The following is a 21293-nucleotide window of genomic DNA, read 5'->3' as shown; positions in this document are numbered from 1 at the left end:
ATATCGTAGCATACTGACTTGGACTGGGTGGCTGTTGGGTCGCGTTAAAAGTTCTGGAGTTCTTGAACGCATCAAGCAGAGATCTGATTGGCCCTCAGTTCTGTCGCTCAGCCTGTTGTTAGGTAGTTTGGACCAATGGGTTTCAGCTATGGGCCGAATAAGGGAAATGGGAGGGCTGACGCGGGAGAGGGGGAATATAAAGTTGGGAGAAGCGCTTTTATCTCGCTGGAGAGATTCAGGAGTTGCTGAATTAATTGTACGGCGTTTGTTGTGGTCTGCAGTCACCAGAATAAAGAACCTTAAAAGAGGTTAAGTATCAGTGCCTCAGTGTGGGAAAGGGACACTACATTATTGTATGGCTCTTTGGAAATTACATTTAAAAATATGTGGCGTTTATGGCTCTCTTGGCCAAAAAGGTTCCCGACCCCTGTGCTAGAATAACAAGCAAACATGTGTTTTCTGCGCAACTGTAATTGTCACTTTAAAAAGTTATAATAAATAAATAATGAGTTATGTAACATTAAAGAGTGGTTACTTTTGTTTTTCATTACATTTAGTTACATGTATAAGTTATATCTGGCCCTTTGGGGACAGCCGCTATGCTGATGTGGCCCTCAGTGAAAATGAGTCTGACACCCCTCACTTAGGGGGTCCAAAAAGTAGTCATTGAAATAACTGCCAGAGTGTGAAAAGTAATTGCTGAAACAACAACCTAGTACTGAGTAAATATATCCAATTTACTGTCCAGAACTTATGGAAACAGACAAATAAAAGATAACTATGAAAACAGACTGAATAAAGAATACAGCAACAGGACTGTAACTGATAATCAGACAAATGTAGTCGGATGAATCTGAGTTAAAACTATTGTTAATCAAATCAAGTCAAAGTAAAGAAGTAAGCTCAGTTCTGAAATTAGAAGTTGAAATGGTGAAGCCATTCTGACCACGTGGACAGGTTTCCATCAGTGGGGTGGGGTGGGTGGGGCCCCGCCCACAGGAGCAGGTCAAAGCTTGGAGACCATCAGCGGTTTATGCCGATGGAGGTTCTCATTCATCCAGACGTTTATCTAGAAGTTGAGTCACGCCTCTGCGTGTTAAAGACCCACTCCAAAGAAAATGTTTGTTTTTTTGTGTGTTTTACATGTTTCATGGCATTTTTCTCATTGTGAAGGACATATTGAAAATTACGATTAAAACTACATTTCTGAGGATTTCCTTATTCAAATCATTGTGAATCAGGAGCAGACGAAAAGATGCCATTGAACAGAGTGTTGCGTAGTCTCTTTGCTCCATTCTGATCATCCACCTGCAGACCAACAGATCCATGAACGTCTTTGTTTTCCTGGTCTGAGCTGGAATCTGGATCAGAACCGGACGGATGGATGGATCTGATGTTGATCACCATTTTTGATGCACTGCTAATGTTAGTTTGGATATGTGAGGGGCTGTAAGCTAGCAGGAGAGAGGGTAAACCAAAGATGATGGGAAATGAGGCAGAATTACTCCCTGCCAACAGCCATGCCCACAACTCAGAGGTGAATATGTAATCATGATTAAAAGACTACTGGGAACGCTTTGGAAATGGATCAGAAGATGATGCTGAAGACTGCACAACCACAGAACTATAGTTTCTGCATCAAAATAAAATGTTTGGCATAAAAATCCTTAGAGGTTCTTGCTCTCTATTTCCCCAGAGGCTGATTCCGTTTCAGTCAGAGGGATCAAAAAGGTCCGTAGATTTAGACCGGGTCAGGAAGGGTGGAATGGCTAAAGCTGGAAAAATTCACAGGATTTAGTTACCTTTCTCTTGGAATATGTCCCTTTTTTACCTTGAATTTATTTTTTCCTTGTTTCCTTTGGTAAAAAGAATGTTTTGTTTATGTAGTGACGCTGAGTAACATTAAGACATACTGAGAGTTCTGTGCATGCGTGGATGGAAATAAGTATACAGCACATTGGCAGATGGACAGGTGTGCCTACAGGTGGACAGTGAGGGCACATTTTCCTTTGTTTAACTACGTCTAAACAATAGAGAGCTTAGTTTGGCTCTCATCCAAACAGTGTGGCTGGCGTGGGGTTCACCTCGCACGGATGCGGTCCGCGTGCAGTTGTACAGAATGGCGAGCTCGCCAAAGGTGGTCCACACCGTGATCCATGTCAGCAGCTTGTTGTGCTGAAAGACCTCCAGTTTGCCCTCTGCAACATCACACACAGATACACACTTTACTCCTCATTTCAGCCATTTACTCAGGTATCATCATCGACTAAGGAGCTGCTTTTCCAGAAGACAATGCAGGTTGAATTCTGAATAATTGGCCAAAAAAGAAAGAAGGAAAGAAATGATCAAAGTTGACCATAAACAAAGTGAAAAAAAGATATTTTTGTGAAAAATGCCAGAGCCGGGTATCGAACCAGCGAGCTTCTGCACCAAGGAGTTCTGTCCAGTTTTCTCTGCTTTTTCTTTAATAGTTTAACGGCTCTTCGCTCCTTCATAGACCTTCTGGAAAGATGACTTATGCTGTGTAAAGTATGGCGGTGGGAGCATAGTGGTATGGAAAGGACCACACAGCTGGTTCATTATGACCTTGTGTCAATGCGTTGGTTAAATTCCAGGTATCTCTCTGAAGCTTAACATTAAATCAGTCCTGCTGGCAAAAAATAAAGTTGAAATCCAGGTTTTTGTCGACATCATTTAATTTCTGGGGAGGAGATTGAAGCAGAAGTGAGCCGACCTGCCAGGACGAACAGATGGTTTCCAGGCTCTCCCTGCTTGATGACACACTCTCCCTGCTGGTAGTTGCGCTCGTACATGCACTCCACCATGTCCTTGATCTGCTGCAGCTCCAGCCTCCTCAGGTATTGGTTCTTGTTCAGGGCGTCGGTCAGCAGCTTCTTCACACTGCAGGAGGAAGGTTACAGGCTTCATCTGCTGATCCAACACCTTCACATGATGCCCACAGAAGCACAATCACAGCTCTCTCTTTCATTTCTCTTCTTTCTAAATTGAAGCACAATCCAAATTTTTTCTGTCTTTTGCATCTATGTCTCTCTTTAAACCTTCTTCGTCTCTTTTCCCGAACAATAAATCTGCTCAGTTAAAAAGATAAAAAGATGACTTCTAAAACATTGAAATCACACGAACCAGTATTCAATCGTCACAGACTAGATTGTTTTATTGCAAAATTCCTCACATTTGTTTATTCAAGACTACAAAAACCTTTTTAGAATGTGATGCGGCTGACGGGCAGAAAGCTGAAAAAATGAACAACAGAAAAAGGTTTAGCTGGGGGAGCATGATGAAGTCACATTCTATAACATGACTGACTGCATGTGGGCAAAGATTGACAGTTCCAAATCTGTCACAGAGGTGAGTAAAAACATGGTGAAATATTTCAAAAACAGTTTGGCTCAACATAAAATGTTTCAAATTAGAGCAGAGCATCGTCAGAAAATGCAGAGACACTGGGACGATTGTGCATCAGGGACCCACATGGAGTCTTGGGGACTCTGGACTGTGGTGTTTGTGGGTCCTGACTCTTCCAATTGACTGTTTCAAAACTAAACAGGGTCAAAAAACAAAGTTGTTTTTGTAATAATGACCTTCCAAAATGCACTTTGGCATTTTGTTTAGTAAAGAAAAACTTTTGTGTATATGTGCGGATTTGAGATATATTAGAAAAACTGCAACATGACGCTGAAAGGTGTGCTGTGATCAGACTGATGTTGGTTAACTTTAGTCAGTTAGAAACTGACAGACAGACAGACAGACCTGTTCTATTCTCATCTGTTACATGCAGACACTGCTGACATATCAGAGATGATGGAGCCATTCTGAATGGAAGTACCCCCCCCACCTCCAGCCCAGCCTGCAGCCCCACAAACCCACTTCTTAAAGAGTAAACGCACAAAATCATCCCAGCTGTCAGAGTTCACTGGTGTGCATCTGAGCAGCTGCAGCGAGGGGCCACAAGAAGAAGACATCACTTCCTCTGGGGGGCCGTAAACTGAGTAAAGGTCAAGAGACACAGTTTGGCTGAAGATCACCTGGTGGAGGTCTTCCTCGGAGGGGTGGGTGGCCGGTTTATCCGACTCATCGTGCGCAGTAACTCATCACTTTAGGGTTACATAAACAGACAGCAAATCCATCACCCCCCCACCACCTGCAGCGCCTTTAGCCAAACCACACAGCAAACCATTGGTCTGCGTTACATAATCCAGTTTGGGATTATTGCTTCCAGATGTTTCAAACCAAATCAAAGCTGCATCACCACAGAATAAATGGTCCTGTTCTGTTCCCAACACTTTCAGAAACCCGCTTAGAAACCTTGTGCTCATGTGAGGATGGTGCACTCGGGACTTTTTGGTGATAGTTAATGCTTCTGTTTACTGTTTTCCTTCTGGCAGTCACACCCGCTTTAGGTTGTCAATCATCCACAGCCGCCTTCATTTGTGTGAATCGTCCTCAGCATGTTAGTCTCTGGCTTTCAGCTTTTCAGGTCATCTTGTTACTGAGCCCAGTCTTCCAGAACCCAGCAGAACCACCCTGGACCGCTGGGAGTCCAGGGTCCAGTAGGTGGCAGTAGGAACAATTTTCGCTGCTTTCTCTGCCATCCATAAATGAAGGAAGAAGGACTTGTGGGTGTGCAGAACAGGCTTTACAGAGATAAAAGTGCAGTTTTATGCTCTGTTTTTTGTAGGCTTTTTGGATGATTTACGGTAAATATTTCCCTTTAATACTTTAGAAAAAGATTTGTATTTGTGAAATAAATGGATGATTCTTTAATGTAAAGCAGATGTCAGCAGCAGCAGGAGATGCAGCAGATGGGGCAGCGTGGTGAGAGCACCTGGTCCTCTGCCAGAATGTCTGTCACCTGGCAGCAGGTGGAAACCCTGGGAGTACAGGTGGTCTGGCAACACCGACGCGTCGGCTCACGTGTCGAGCTCATAAAGTGAAACCCCGCGTCTCACTTCAGGAGAAGTCACGTGACCGCCACGCCACGGTGTCGGTGTGTCACAGAGCAGCCAAACAGGGAAACACGTCGGTCTACCAGCTGTGTTTGTCAGATTCTGCACTTTTCCGCCCGTGGTTTTGATTTTGATATTGTGGAGAAACTTTGCTTTGGGCGGATTTCGCGTTAATTAGGCGGGTGTTAGCTAGTTTTATTATGAGTCTAAGCTTTCTTTTATTTTGAAAGATGTTTTATGTCGAAAAATTACCAGATCTTCTCGGTTACATTTCTGTCACTTGGGCACCAAATCACTCCAGTTTAACAGAGTAGGAAAAAACCATTTCTGATGCCTCGGATGTGCCCCCAGCTTCCAGCTGTTGAACGATTCTCGCGCTCGTGCGCCCCCGTTTTCCCCGCCCACCTGTGTTTGACGTTTTATTTGACTGAATCTTTACTCAAGCTGTTGAATGTGGTATTTTAATGAGGTTTGTGGGATTATTTAATAGTTTTAACAGTGTTTTTGGTCTTCTGTCCCCCCATTCCACTCGGTTTCTGCTTGATCTAGCAGAATGCAATTCCATTTCAAACGGACTCTTATTAAAAATTAATCCTTTTATGTTTTGGAGGTTAAATGTGGCATTTGTTCAGCAGAACTGTCAAAATTAAAAGCCCCTCCTCACTTCTGGGGCATTATAGAGCGAGACCTGGAAATGAGGAACTACAATAACAAATATTGTGTTTAGATTAAATTTAATAAGTATATCAGTGGAGTTTCCTAACTTGGTGGCCTGCAATGACGTTTTTGGTCCAGCAGGAGTCAGTATTGAGTGACACATTATCAATACGGTTTGGTTCATGTACCAAACTGCTTCTTGAGGCCTCATCTACACCATCACTTGAGAATGGAGGGGCGACCAAGATGGCGGAGTGAGTAGACGCTCTTTACCGAGTTCTGCACAAAAAGTTCTTGAAATACGGTAAAACCCTGACTTTATTCTTTAAAACACCAACAAATCTCTTTATAAACAAGAATACATTGACCTCTAAGAGATAAGAAGCAGAATGCCGACTTCAAAAGGTGCAAAGAGAGGATTAGATGTATCAAAATCCAAGCTAGCATCTGGAGAGGCTGTCGAAGCTACCGCTACCTCAGGCAACATACTTGTGGACAACTGCCACAACTACGCTGCATCCCAGTCATCGGTTGCTCCAAATGTTGAAGATATGGATGACTTTCCATCCCTCCCTGCTACACCTCTCAAATCTCCAGCGTCAAAAAAAGTGATGTACGACTCCGGCAGCAACGATCCACCCACTTCAAACGAGATCATATCCCATCTTTCAGCATTGATAAACAGAAGATCGGACAGTCTGGAAATCATGGTGAAAGAGAATTCAAGTATGGTGAAAGAAAATGCTCTGAAGATTGAAGGTCTCAAAAAATCGATTGACTTTATGCATGCTGAAATGAAAGATGTAAAGGAAAAAGTGAATGACCTTGAAAGAAAAGTAAAAAGAGGCAAAGACCAACTGGATAACCACCAGCTGAGACTGTCTGATCTGGAAAGATACTCCAGAAGATGGAACCTCAAACTACACGGTGCCATGGAAACTGAGAAAGAAGACACACGAAGAAAGGTGATAGAAATTTGCCAATCGGTTTTACCTGAACAGAAACAGAAGCTACCTGACGTCATCGATACCGTGCATCGACTGGGACCCAGGAAGCAAGGCAACACCAATCCGAGAGGCATCATCATACAGTTCACCTCACGTGTCTCCAGGGATGCTGTCTGGAAAGCAGCCAAAACATCCTCTTACCTGCGAGAGAATCACTTGAAATTCGCTGAAGATTTATCCCAGGAAGACAGAAGTTGTCGTGCCAAATTGTGGCCATTAATAGACAAAGCACGCAAGGAGGGGAAGTCGGCATACTTGGTTGGAGCCCGCGGCTTCATCAATGGATCAGAAGTGCTCCCTCCTTCATAGAAACGCTCATCCTACATTTAAAAGCTGACTGCTTCGGTGAGACTATTAACACTTTTTCTTAATTACGAATTGGTTGATGTTTACTGTCCATATATCATTTTCTGAAAACATATTTTCCGGGGCCATAACCTTATTTTAAACCTTCATTTCTTAGAAGAAGAAGAAGAGAAAAAAAAAAATTATAGCCCTCTTCTTATTTTGGCTGCACTTTTTATTTTATTTTATTTTCTAAACCAAAACGGGTTGGATGTTATTCTATTTTTATTTAGTTAGTCAGGATTATTACACTATTTTTGTATGATTCGTGCAGTGCTCGGTCCCCTTCTCTTCTGTAAATCTATTCTATCTTTGTTAGATCAGTTCTTTAAACGTGTCTTTTTCACTCGTTTCTCTCAATGCCAGGGGACTAAGGCAAACATACAAGCGCAAAGCTCTATTTTTATTTCTTAAACAATTTAAAACAAATTTCTGTTTTTTGCAAGAGAGTCATTCCACATCTACTGATGCAAATTTTTGGAAATCACAATGGGGCAACGATATTTGGTTATCTCATGGTTCTGAACGTTCATCTGGTGTCACCACACTTAAGAACAACTTTTCTGGTTACATATTAGACTCTGATTGTGACACTCTTGGCCACTACATCTGTATGGCAGTTAAAAATGATATTTACAATTTTATCATTGTTAATATATATGGTTACAACAATAAAAGTGACAACGACAAACTACTGAACTCCTTAGAAGAAAAAATAAGCTTCTGGTTATCCAGATACCCAGACTCCATACTTTTTGTTGGGGGGGATTTTAATATTGCTATCAATAATACACTTGATAGATGGCCTCCAAGACGGGAAACTTCATATAGCACCAATCTCAAAAGATTTATGAATAAGTTCGATATTGTGGATGTTTGGAGAGAGAAATTTCCCAATGACAAACGTTTCACCTGGAGTAATAAAACCGGTTCCAAACAATCTCGCATTGATTTCTGGCTTGTTTCAAGCTGTATAAATAAAGATAACATCACTGTGAATATTTTGCCAACCCCTCTGACGGATCATAGAGCTATTTACATTAATATCCAAATTATTACTCCTGACAGTACTACTCGGAAATTCAATTACTGGAAGCTAAATAATTCTTTACTAAGGCATGAAGCAGTCAAAATTGAAATTACAAAATTGATTAATTTTTATTGGAATAAGGCCAATAAAGAAAAATCTTTTTGCACCAATTGGGAACTTTTTAAATTTGAAATTTGTAAATTCTTAAGAAAATATGGAAGTCAAAATGCCAAATTAAGAAAAGCTGAAGAGGAAGAAGTGGTACGCAAAATGATGTCTTATTATCAAAAAAGACCAGAAGAGGTTGAGGAGGAGGATAAATTAACTTTAATTGACCTTCAAAACAAATTAGACCAAATATATCAACACAAAGCTGAAGGTGCCTTTTTTAGATCCAGGAAAAAATGGCTGGAGGAGGGAGAGCAAAACTCTGCCTACTTCTTTAGACTGGAAAAAAACAGATCAACAAACAACTTTATTAACCGCTTAAGTATCAATGGCACTATTTCCAACAATCCGATACATCTTTCAAAATTTTGTGCTAATTTCTATTCTAATCTATACAGCTCCAGATACAATGAGGACATTTCCTCCTTATTTTTTAACAATATTCAAAACCTCCGTACTATTGACGAGGAGGACAGGAGTCAGTGCGACAGCCCTCTAACTCTGGAGGAAGTACTTAATTCCATTCTCGCGCTGAAGTCCAACAAATCTCCCGGCACAGATGGTTTATCTGCAGAATTTTACCAGGCATTCTCTAATAATTTAGCTCCGTTCCTACAACAAACTTTTCTAGAAAGTATAGAAAGAAATGCTCTCCCTTCGACACTTTCTCAAGGTCTAATAACTCTCATTCCAAAACCAAATAAAGACATACTCTTAATTGAAAACTGGAGACCCATCTGCTTGCTTAATTGTGATTATAAAATTATGGCTTTAATATTTGCTAATAGAATCAAAAAAGTATTACAGTTAATCATCGATGAAACGCAGTCAGGTTTCATGAAAAATAGGCATATCTCTAATAATATCAGATTGGGGCTAGATCTACTTGATTACTCTGATTTGGTGCCTGATGACAGCTTTATTCTTTTCCTAGACTTTTATAAAGCATTCGACACAATCGAACACCAATTTATTTTCAATTCATTAAAATTATTCGGCTTTGGAGATTTTTTCTGTAATGCTGTTAGAACTTTATATTCGAATGGTAACAGCTCTATAAAAATGAGACATGGCTCCACCCCTAGATTTGACCTAAAACGAGGCATTCGCCAAGGTTGCCCAATCTCACCACATCTGTTTCTTCTCTGCACTCAAATCCTAACGAACCACATTTGTTCTAGTAATGTGCAGGGCATTACCATAGCTGGCAAAGAGCTTATCATTAGCCAATTGGCTGATGACACTACACTCTTTTTAAAAAACTGAAGCCAGATTCCTCTAATCTTAGACGTAATTAATATTTTCTCTCAAACTTCTGGTTTAACATTAAACTTAAACAAATGTGAATTACTAGCTATTAAAGACTGCTCAGTTGATGTTATCTGCTCGATCCCTGTTAAACAAGAAATTAAGTACTTGGGTATTCATATTAATAATCAAAAACAAAGATGTTCATCTAACTTTACTCCAATCATACAGAAAACCAAAAAGAAGCTTAATCAATGGCTACAAAGGGACTTATCCTTAAGAGGTAGAGTACTGCTAACCAAAGCAGAAGGAATCTCCCGTCTAACTTATGTTGCCATCTGCTTACACCTTGACAACAACATTTGTAAAGAAATTGATCGCACACTTCTTAATTTTATCTGGAAAAATCGAACACATTACATAAGAAAATCTGTCTTTATGAATGACTATGAATCAGGTGGACTTAACTTTCTAGACTTTAACTCTCTCAATAATACTTTTAAAATTAATTGGGCCAAAAACTTTTTGAAGAACCCCACCTCTATCTGGAACATCATACCATTTCAGATTTTCTCCCGTTTTGGAGGCTTTAAATTTATTTTAAATTGTCACTATAATGTTGAGAAACTCCCCACAAAACTCTCTTCCTTCCATAAGCAGGTTCTCTTAGCATGGAACCTTATCTACAAACATAATTTTTCTCCACACAAGTACATCATCTGGAACAACAGAGATATTTTATACAAAAATACGTCGCTCTATTTAGAGACCTGGATCCAGAATGGGATCCTACTGGTGGCTCAACTATTTAATAAGGAGGGGCAGCTGTTAAACTATAACGAATTCCTATCACAGTATAATTTACCTATTACTTTACAAGAGTTTTCAATGGTGCAGAAGGCTATCCCCTCAGGAATAGTAATGTTATTTAAGAACACTGATAATTTGATACCTAATCAAAATACAATATCCAATGCGGATGAGTCACCGGTAGGAAAAATATGCTTCTCTTATGAGCGTACTACTAATATAAAAATACGCAGATTATTTCAAAAGATTTATACCTCTCCCCCGTATATTTTAAATTATTGGAATCAATTTGTTCCAGATATCAACTGGAAAGCAGTCTGGACGATCCCTCATAAGTATTTAATAATAAATAAGGTAAAAGAAGTATCCTTTAAAATTCTCCGTAAAATTTACCCTGCCAAACATTATATGATAAAATTTAAAAAAGATATTAATACTGATTGTAGTTTCTGTGGAGATCACCCAGAAACAGTAACTCATCTTTTCTGGCACTGTTTGTCCACACAGAGATTTTGGAAGGAGTTCAGTAGATTCATCATTATTCATGTCTTCAAAGATTTCTCCTTGAAATGGGAAAATGTATTACTTTGTTTTTTCAGGACCCCCAAAAAACAAAAGGTGTTTTTTATAATTAATTTATTAATTCTTCTGGCAAAATTCTACATACATAAATGTAAATTTAATAATAAAACACCATACTTCTCACAATTCATTAAAGATGTAACTTTTTACATAAAATCAATATCCTTTTCCTCCAACAAAAAAGCTCTCAGAACTATTGAAATTTGTAATTCTCTGCAAATACTTAATGAATCGACTCCCCTGGCTGTTTAACATTGTTTGTGTTGTATATTGATTGTATGTTGTATACTGCATTGATTGTACTTCATGTTGTATACTTGCATTTGTTCAATAAAGTTATATTTAAAAAAAAACATGACTTCCTGAGCTCACGCAGGCTGTGGCTGATGTTTGCAGTGGGCGGAGCCAGTGCAGTCAGCACTACGCTCTTACAAACACAGAAAAGGTAACAACTGCTTGTATTTAGTATTAACATTTGGAAAAGTGTCCTGCCCTTAAAGATCCAGTTTGATCCAAGGCAGGTCCTTCTGAGACCAGTGAGCCAATCACATCTGCAGATTGTCCCGCTGTGACACTTAAAAAATAAAAAATATTAAAAAGATAAGCAGGTTTTTAAGGGTGAAATGTTGAAGATTTAGAGATCAAGCACATTTTTGACTCAATGTTTAATGTTAAGAACTGAACATTTTCTGAATTTTCATACTATTTTAATTTATTTTATATTATTGGGGGGGGGGCTATTTTTAAAACTCAAAAGAGAGCAACACAAAATTCATTTTTGGCCTTTAACTCTACAGACAGCTGGAGACCCTGGAACGTGTGTGTTGCCCTGAGGTGGAAGTTCAGTGAACTGTTGTGGTGTTTTGATGAATCCTGCATGCATTTAGTTGAAACTGGTAGTTGTGTCTCAGACTGCATGGCCTTGAACTGTGGTGTGCCCCAGGGATCAATCCTCCAGGTCATCCAACCTGATCAACTCTATGTGAAGGAGATGTGTCGCACTTCATGAGGCAAATGGTGGTCACGCCAGATACTGACTGGTGGTCTGGGTCCCCTGACCCCCTCAATAAAACAAACCTGAAGATTTCAGAGTGGCCTTTTCTTGTGGCCAGTCTAAGGCACACCTGTGCAATAATCATGCTGTCTAATCAGCATCTTGATATGGCACACCTGTGAGGTGGGATGGATTGTCTTGGCAAAGGAGAAGTGCTCACTATCACAGATTTAGACAGATTTGTGAACAATATTTCAGAGAACTGGTTATTTTGTGTATGTGGAAAATGTTTCACATCTTTGAGTTCATACCATAAAAAATGGGAGCAATAACAAAAGTGTTTATATTTTTGTTCAGTGTGTATATATATATATATATATATATATATATATATATATATATATATATATATATATATATATATATATATATATATATATAAGTATATATAAGTACTATTAGTAAATGTTTTTTATAATGTTTATGTACTGATGATTAAAAACTACACAGTCAGATTACACAAAGATACTTTTGTATTAACAGATGAGGCGTTTTATTACAAAGACAGAAAGCAGCAACCATCGGATGTCATGCTCTGCTGTAAACCGTGCAATGGGGGGAGCATCATGGCGTTTCAAAGGCGCTGCTGGCTCCGTACGAAGCGCCTGCCTCAGACATAACAGCTTCCTTATGAGCTCGTATTTATCAGGCGAGAACTGCAGAGCTGATAGCAGGAGGAGACACGCCGGGCGGCTTCAATAAACACTCCGCTTGTGCGGATCGGTCTTCTGCCGGGAACTTGACGTGACGTGGGGCAGAGAGCAGCTCTCTTATGACAGAGAGTTCACGCTCAGTGTTTTTAAATACACGTCTGCAGCGATGTCTGCTTCAGAGGATGTCCGATTGGCCGTTCTGCATGTCAATCGAGTCCTGTACTTCTCGGTGAGGATTTTGATTGGCTGGTGGATTTTTAAGAAGTACTTTTTTTTTTTTTAATCTTTTCTGTCCCGCGATCTACCGTCATGTCCTTAACGATCCACCGGTCGATCGTGATCGACGTAATGAGCACCCCTACTCTACATGCTGTCACTAGGTCAGTTAATTCGCAGTAATAACATGTCTTATCACACCTATGCAGACGATACTCAGATCTATGTGTCACTGACAGCAGGTGAATATGGGCCGGTGGATTCCCTCAGTTGTTGCATCCAACAGATCAGTGCGTGGATGCAGAACAACTTTCTCCAGCTAAACTCAAACAAGAGTGAAGTCATCCTCTTTGGTCCAGAGAAACAGAGAGAAAGTGTCAGCAGTTCCCTTCACTCTCTGTCTCTAAAAACTTCAAATCAAGTCAGAAACCTAGGGGTCATCATGGACTCTGACCTGAACTTTAACAGTAACATCAGCAGCATTTTACCATCTAAAAGCTGAAATCAGCTAAGCCCATAGTGAGGACAGTGAAGAGATGGACAAATAAGTCACAGATGCAACTGCAAGCCTGCTTTGACTGCACTGACTGGAACTTCATCAGTTTTTGTGAGGACATGTGTGTGCAGACTAAAACCTTCTGCACATTCAACAACAACAAACCATGGTTCACTGCTAAGCTGAGGCAACTACGTCAGGACAAAGAAGACCACCTACAGGAGTGGAGATCGGGACCGGTACAAGCAAGCCAGGAATAAGCTGACAAAGAAGATCAAATCCGCAAAGAGGACCTACACTGCAAAACTGACGGACCAGTTTTCTACCAACGACTCTACTGCAGTTTGGAAAGGCCTGCAGACCTTCACCAACTACCGGAGACCATCCCCCCACGCCCCTCAGAAAGTTACCGCCTGGCTGAGGAGCTTAACGACTCCTAATCAAGGTTTGAAAGAACTTCCCCTTCTCCCTCAGCCACCATTTCCATCACACAGGACCTACCTGCAATCCCAACCTCCCCCACACCTGCCCCCTCATCCGCACTGATGATCTGTGAATGAGATGTGCGTCAACAGTTCCAGAAGCAGAAGATCAGGAAGGCTCCAGCCCCGATGGAGTCTCTCCCTTCTGCCTGAAAGTCTGTGCTGACCAGCTAGCTCCCATCTTCACCAGGATCTTCAACAGCTCCCTGAAGATGTGTGTGGTACCTGCATGCCTCAAACTCTCCACCATCATCCCAGTCCCCAAGAAGTCCCCAGTCACAGGACTAAATGACTACAGACCAGTCGCCCTGACCTCGGTAGTCATGAAATCCTTTGAACGACTGGTGCTGCACCACCTGAAGGTCATCACTGACCCTCTGCTAGACCCCCTGCAGTTTGCCTACAGAGCAAACAGGTCAGGGGAGGACGCAGTCAACATGGCTCTCCACTACATCCTGCACCACCTGGACTCTGCAGACACCTACGCACGGGTCCTATTCGTGGACTATAGCTCTGCATTTAATACCATCGTTCCAAAGCTCCTCCATCACAAGCTGTCCCAGCTCACCGTGTGCCCCCCCCCCAGTGGATCACCAGTTTCCTCACCGACAGGAGGCAGCAGGTGAAACTGGGACGCTTCACATCCAGCACCTGGATCCTTAACACTGGTGCCCCCCAGGGGTGTGTTCTGTCCCCTCTGCTCTTTTCCCTCCACACCAATGACTGCAGATCAGAAGCCCCCTCTGTGAAACTACTTGAAGTTTGCAGACGACACCACAGTCATTGGTAGGGATGGGTATCGTTAAGGTTTTAACGATACTACTACTCTTATCGATGCTGCTTATCGATCCGGTACTCTTATCGGTACTTTTTGAGGACGAAAAAAAATAAATAAATAACAAATTAAGAACATAAAGTGTTTTATTTCCTCACTATGCAACAGCATTGTTTTTTTTAACAAAACATTTTACTTTATACATGAGAATGTTCCAGACAGAATATTTATTTAATTATTTAATCTAATTCTTTTTATTATTTATGAGTGTGATGTTTCATTTGATCTTTTGTCCATTTTCCACAACCTTGAATAGACGTTTCTGTCTGTCAAACACCAGAGTTAAGTTAAGTTAAGTTAAATGATGGAAACAAACTCACTTTGATGCAGACTCCTTTCTATTTTGCCAACTCCATTTATTTTTCTTTAAATCCAGTTAACCCAATAAATGATATTGATTTTACGGATGACAACTATCATTAGTTATTAATTATTATTAAGTATTAGGAAGCAGCTGATAGTTTGTCGCGGGTCTGGAATCATAAGCGGGGAGTCTAAGCCCCGCCTCTCTACCTGTTTGTTGTATGCCCCGCGTGTACCCCATAGTACTTATTATTTATCCTCTCCTGTCTTACTCCTTTAAACTTTTTTCATATCTTTTTAGTTTGCACGAGAGCACAAGACACCAAAGCCAAATTCCTTAAACATGCACTGTACTTGGGCAAGAAAGCTGATTCTAATTCTGATCTAAAAAACATTGCCAAAAATCAAAACCATAGTGTCAAAGCCAGACTTGGAGCTACTTATTCCTGCATTTGTCTCCAGTAGGTTAGATCACTGTACCAGCCGGCTCACTGGCCTCCCCAAACCAGCTGTAAAACATCTTCAGTACATCCAGAACGCTGCTGCTGGAGTCCTGACCAGAACCAGGAAGTACCGTCACATCAGGTCTCTGCTCTGGCTTCCTGTCGCTCAAAGTAACGACTTTTAAGCAGCTCTGCTTGTTTCCAAGTCTCTCCATGGCCTTAAAGTACATCTCTGACATGTTAGCGCCATATGAACCATCTGGGACTCTGAGGACCTCAGGGACCGGCCTCCTGCGGGGGCCCAGAGTCAGGACTGAACAAGGGGAATCAGCGTTTCAGTCTTAAGGGCCGTACACACCGGGGCGATTTTCGCCGACGTTTAACGCCTCGTGACTAAACAAAAGGCACCAATGTGAGTGTGCACACTGACGCGAAAAAACGGCACGCGTCAAAGCGTCACTTTTTAAAAAACGCCCCAGGTTCGTTTTTTTGGAAAACGAACTGCGTCGAAATCTATTCGACCAATGAGAACGGCGCTTTTGCACACGTGTCTGGAGCTTCTGAAGTTACAGTAAAACACAACTTGGGGGCGCTCAAACACAAAACTGCCTTGCTGAGCACACATACCAGCGAAGAAGATAGACGCCAAGTAGCGTCTACGCTGCCGCAAAGAAATAATGACGGACATTCTAAAATATCCCGAACCAAGCACCAGTTGGAGCTACTGGTGCTTGAAATATTCATGTTTTCTTTGTATTATTCTGACAAGCGCGTAAATACTTGCTCTCTTCTTCTGAGTGAAAAGCGACTTTAAGAAGCGTAAAGTTGCGCAGCGCCACCTTGTGTACAGGAGTATTTCTGTTTACATTAAGCGCCATCTAATGTCAGGGAATGAAATTGCATGTTCGCTCGGCTCACCGTCAGTGAAAATCGCCTGGGTGTGAACACAAAAAACGTGGCGAATAACGCCTGGCGAATATTCGTCCCGGTGTGTACGGGCCTTCATGCAGCTAAAAGCTGGAACAGTCTCTCTGAGGCTGCGAGACAGACCTCTACTGTGTTAAGGTTCAAATCCAGACTCAGAACATTCCTGTTTAGCCGTTATATACCTGAAGGGTCCTCATCCTCACCTCTGTTCATGTTCTTTTCTCTTTACTTCTTTAAAGTCAATTTTATAATGATTATGTATGTTTTAAAACTTTGCACTGTTATGTTTTATGATTTTAATGCATTTTCCTGTTTTGTGAAGCACTTTGAATGACTTTGTGTAGGAATTGTGCTACACAAATAAACCTGCCTAGAGAAAATGCAAGTTTTTGGAAAACGGCCTGTTTCCTGTTGAAAATCTCTGCTTCCCTGTCATTTGGATGCATGTCTGCTCACGAAGAGCTCTGCTCTGTTGGATGCTGAAGCAGTTCATGGGTCACTCACAAACCCAACACATGCCCTCCACACTACAGGCAAGCATTAAGTGGGCTCTTACCATGTAACATGTGTCTGCTCAAAACAGACACCATAAAGTTACATTCATGAAGGATGGTGAAATCACAGCCACAAGAGGGCAGTAGATCCACTAACAAAATCATTTATCAATACTTCCGTCTATGCTTTGACATTTAAAAAGGGAGGGAGGGAGGAAGGGATGGATGGATGATAGTTTTCAGTTTTAGTGGAACTGAATTTCCTTGAAGACTTTGATATGAAGCTGGTATTATCTCATCAGATGTAATCCTCATCACTGTACTGTACTGAACAGTTACAGTACTGCAGATGTTGATCTGAATGCCTTTTTGAAGCTGGTTCTGTTGAGCCCAGTGGACTCAGGAGGACATTGTGAGCCCCAAACCGCTTCCTGAAAAAGCTCTCACCTCGCATCCTTTGGGACCCGGGCTTTCTCGAAGGAGAACTTCTGCAGGCTGCTGGACGTGGGCTCGGCCGACACCCCGGATTTAGCCCCTTTTCTCCTGTTGGGAGTGTCCTTGGTGCGAACGCTGAGGTTGGGGCTGCTCTTCCCGCTGGCTCTCACAGAGGCGGGTCGAAAAGCCAGCCCGGTGGAGGGTTCGCTCCTCATGGCGTCCTGCAGCATGTTGAGTGTGATGCTCTTGGCGTGAAGCTCCTCGCTCAGCTCAGACAGAACCTGCGTCTGCTTGGCGAGCTGCTCCTGAAGAGCTTTGATGTGCTGCTCTCTGGCCCCGAGCTCCTCGTCCTTCAACTTGACCTCTCGCTCCAGCTCCTCCACTCGGACCCTGAGCGAATCCCGGGTGGGCTGTTTGGCCTGCTGGTCCTTGGTGGACGTGGAAACAGAGCCTTCGGTGCTCTTGCAGCACTTGGACCTGATGGAAGCGTTCCCCATGCTTCTGCTGAACGGACAACAGCATCAGACTGGAGCTCTGCCGCCAAAGAGGAGATGGAAGCACAGAGCAAAAGCAGCATCAATCTGCATTTATTATTCAGGAGGCAGGAAATATTCAGTTACAGTCAGACTGAACGAAATCCGAATCAAAACCTTTAAAAGCTGTTTATTCTCCACTTCACAGTCAAACTGACGGATAAAAACGTCCAACAACAACCAACACACACATGCACGCACGCACGCGCTCACACAGCAGCTCTGAGGAACTTTTCTGTTCTTTAAGAGAGAGTCAGGCATCCTCCTGTTCTCCAGATTGTCTTCTGCGCAGACTCCAACTGCAGCGGCTCCAGCCAGGAACTCTGCGATGCTCATGTCATGAGCGCGCGCCCGCAGCTCCGCGTGCTCATGAAAAAAAACAAACCTCACCTTGGGAGTCAAGGGCCTCCAGGTGAGGACGGATCCAGCTGGAAAGGAATTTTGGCTTGCGGGAGATTCAGCAGGGCCACGCGCCACGTCGCATCCTCTCTCCGGGCTCGCGCTGTCTGCTCACCAACATGCGGCTCGGTGCACCCTCCTGCGCACGTGACGTCACAACCACCTCTTGTTCGTTTTTTCGTTTTCTGAGACAATTTCAGGGAAACAAGATTCTCTGCGTTTCTTACCTAACGCAGTTTGGTCAACTTTTTACCTCCAAAGTTTTAAAATCCTTTTCAAATGTTTTCCATCCTGTCATGTCAGACCAACTAGAAAAACAGACTTTGAACAATTGACACTGTAGTTCCTTACATTACTGGAGTCAATATTATTATTTGATCAACTTTAGAGTAACCCTCTTTGGTTTAGATTTCTGATCAAACACAAACCTGATCATTGCGTTTTACTGCCTTTTCTTGACCACAGGCCACGCCCACAATGATAAGTTCCTACTAAGACTTTGCTGAAAGTATTTAGGCTAGCTTTAAGGGCCAGTTGTTCAAAGGTAAGCTGATCGGATTTTGGTGATCGGATTGGATCAAATCTAGAAAATGGATTGTTCAAAAGTGAAAGAAGGAATCTGAAATCAGATTAGATCACAGAATCCAAAAAACTGGATCATCCTGATCCCAACAGGGGGTCGGATTTAAAGGTGGATTCCAGGAGGGAAATGTAGAAAAACTTTAAAATTGGTCAAATAATACAATTGTTTCATTTAGTGTTTATACTTTTATTCGTATTTTGCACTTGACTTGTGTAACCGTTGTAACAGTGATAAAGTAGACACAGTAGACATAGGCTACCAGTTAAGCTATTCAGTAAAGTAAAAACAACCAAAGCAGAACTGCAGATCCTCCTAAAAGCAGAGCCTGGAAATGCTGCTCTCTCCTCCTCAGATTAAAAAACTCCCTGAACATTCTTTATTTTGTTAACTATTGGACATTTAGCCATTTTATCTAAGACGTTTTCAAAATATCCACAATGTATTTGTTAATGTATATTTGTTTTTATTTTTTGTGACTCAGATGAGGGGTCATAAAAGAAATTATGAATGGAAGTGGATGTTTGTAATTTTTGTGTTTTGTCTCAGAATAACAAACTCTCACAGTGACCCCATGTTGGCTCTTCTACCTGTTCTTCACATAGCTGGTAGCCCGTGTTGTGATATGTTCTCCCATTTAGAGCACAGGTAATCTGGATTTGGTAATCTTGAAAACCGTGTATCTGGATCAGGGTGATCCAGTCCAATGTTGCTTTGAAAAACTGGCATAAAAGTAAGACGGATTACCTGATCCTGCATAGGAGGAAATGTGATGTCCAAATCCGGATCATTTTGATCCAGATTACACTTTTTGAACAACTGGCCCTAGGTGCTAAAGGTGAGATTAGGGTTCTTCATCTCCAACTCTTCTTTGTCCCACCAATCTCTGTCCTTGTCACTTATTCCATGGATGCTCTTCCCCTCCATCCATCCATCAGATCGTCTATGCCTTCTTTCCCTCATCTCTCCACTCATCAGTTATCGTCTGGGTGTCTGCAGTAAGAAACTGACTAGAGTCAGTTGTGGTTTTCACACACCTGTTTGTCATTGCAAACAACACCAAACCTTCACACTTGGACCGTCATCTTCACCTCGGTCCTGTTGGATTTCTTCCAGGACTCTTTGATTTCATGTTTCTTCTAAGTGAGCTCTGGCTGTTGAACGAGAATCCACGGGCCAGTTGTTCAAAAAGTTTAATCTGGATCAAAATGATCCGGATTTGGAAATCACATTTCCTCCTATGCAGGATCAGGTAATCCGTCTTAGTTTTATGCCAGTTTTTCAAAGCAACATTGGACTGGATCACCCTGATCCAGATACACAGTTTTCAAGATTACCAAATCCAGATTACCTGTGCTCTAAATGGGACAGCAAATCACAAAACTTGTGGGCGATGCTGACCTCATCATCACAAACTGTGGCCTGGGTCTGTTCATGATGCACGTATCCTGAGAGAGAGTGCTTTATACAGAGAGCTCCAAACCAACCGACCGGATGGCATAACATTAGGAGACAGGTACCCATCCTACCATGGCTGATAACTCCTTTTCTTGCAGCATCCACACCAGCGCAGGCAGGCTTCAACACTGCTCATTGCAAAACAAGATGTGCAATTGAGCGTTTAAATGGAGTTCTACAGAGGCGCTCTGCATGCCTTAGCTACTTAGTGGAACCACAGGGAGCATGCACCATAATACTAGCATGTATCATCCTGCACAACATCTCTACCAGGCGCAATGTCCCTCTGTGTGATGATGTTCATGATGCAGCTGAGCCATTTGAAGAACCAGACCAGCCTCTGGCATTCTGTCAGGAGGGACTGAGTGGACGTATAGGAAGGGATGCAATTGGTAGACATTATTTTTGACAGGCTCATCTTTGATGATTGTTTCTTTGAAATTAATATACGGTGATGAATTGAATATATTATTTTTGTTTGTTATTGAAATCTGTTTCGGGGATTATTTCATTGTTTTTACTTTACTGAATAGCTTAACTGGTAGCCTATGTCTACTGTATCTACTATCACTGTTACAACGGTTACACAAGTCAAGTGCAAAATATAAATAAAAGTATAAACACTAAATGAAACAATTGTATTATTTGACCAATTTTAAAGTTTTTCTACATTTCCCTCCTGGAATCCACCTTTAAATCCGACCCCCTGTTGGGATCAGGATAATCCAGTTTTGTTGGATCAAAGTTATCCAAATCCTACTGACAAGTTTTGAACAACACAAACTGAAGGTCTGATCCAGATTAGAACTAGGATTGGATTCTGTGATCTAATCTGATTTCAGATTCCTTCTTTCCCTTTTGAACAACCCATTTTCTAGATTTGATCCAATCCGATCACCAGAATCCGATCAGCTTACCTTTGAACAACTGGCCCCACGTGTGGGAAAACTGACAAACACTTTTTCTGTTAGGAGATGATGTTTATGTGCTGATCTCTTTCTCTTGTCAAAAACCTCTGCACACTGATGAAGATCCCTGATGAAGATCCCTGTAAATGAGCAGCTTGTGGATCCTTTTTCTACTTACAGGTTGTGGATCTTAGTTTAAAACCAGATCATCAGATTTGATCTGTGAGAGAAACTTCCACATGGGGGAGGAGATGATTGGTGCA

General features: G+C 41.8%; 1 protein-coding gene across 1 annotated transcript in view; it reads right to left on the bottom strand.

Annotated features, from left to right (window-relative positions):
* prkg2 (protein kinase, cGMP-dependent, type II) overlaps positions 1-18247 on the bottom strand; it is a 39181-nt gene extending 20934 nt beyond the window's left edge. Inside the window, exons 1-4 of the mRNA XM_023958898.1 lie at positions 18076-18247; positions 17165-17686; positions 2735-2901; positions 2085-2198 (exon numbers count right to left, since the gene is read on the bottom strand). Coding sequence (XP_023814666.1) covers positions 2085-2198; positions 2735-2901; positions 17165-17649 — 766 coding nt within the window. The 5' untranslated portion in view covers positions 17650-17686; positions 18076-18247. The remainder of the gene's footprint in view (positions 1-2084; positions 2199-2734; positions 2902-17164; positions 17687-18075) is intronic.
* Between the last annotated feature and the right edge of the window lie 3046 nt (positions 18248-21293).

This window comes from Oryzias latipes, chromosome 9 (genome assembly GCF_002234675.1).
Source record: "Oryzias latipes chromosome 9, ASM223467v1".
NCBI classification, from domain to species: Eukaryota; Metazoa; Chordata; class Actinopteri; order Beloniformes; family Adrianichthyidae; genus Oryzias; species Oryzias latipes.
Note: the sequence above shows the minus strand (reverse complement) of the source record. Positions and strands in the feature narration are given on the sequence as shown.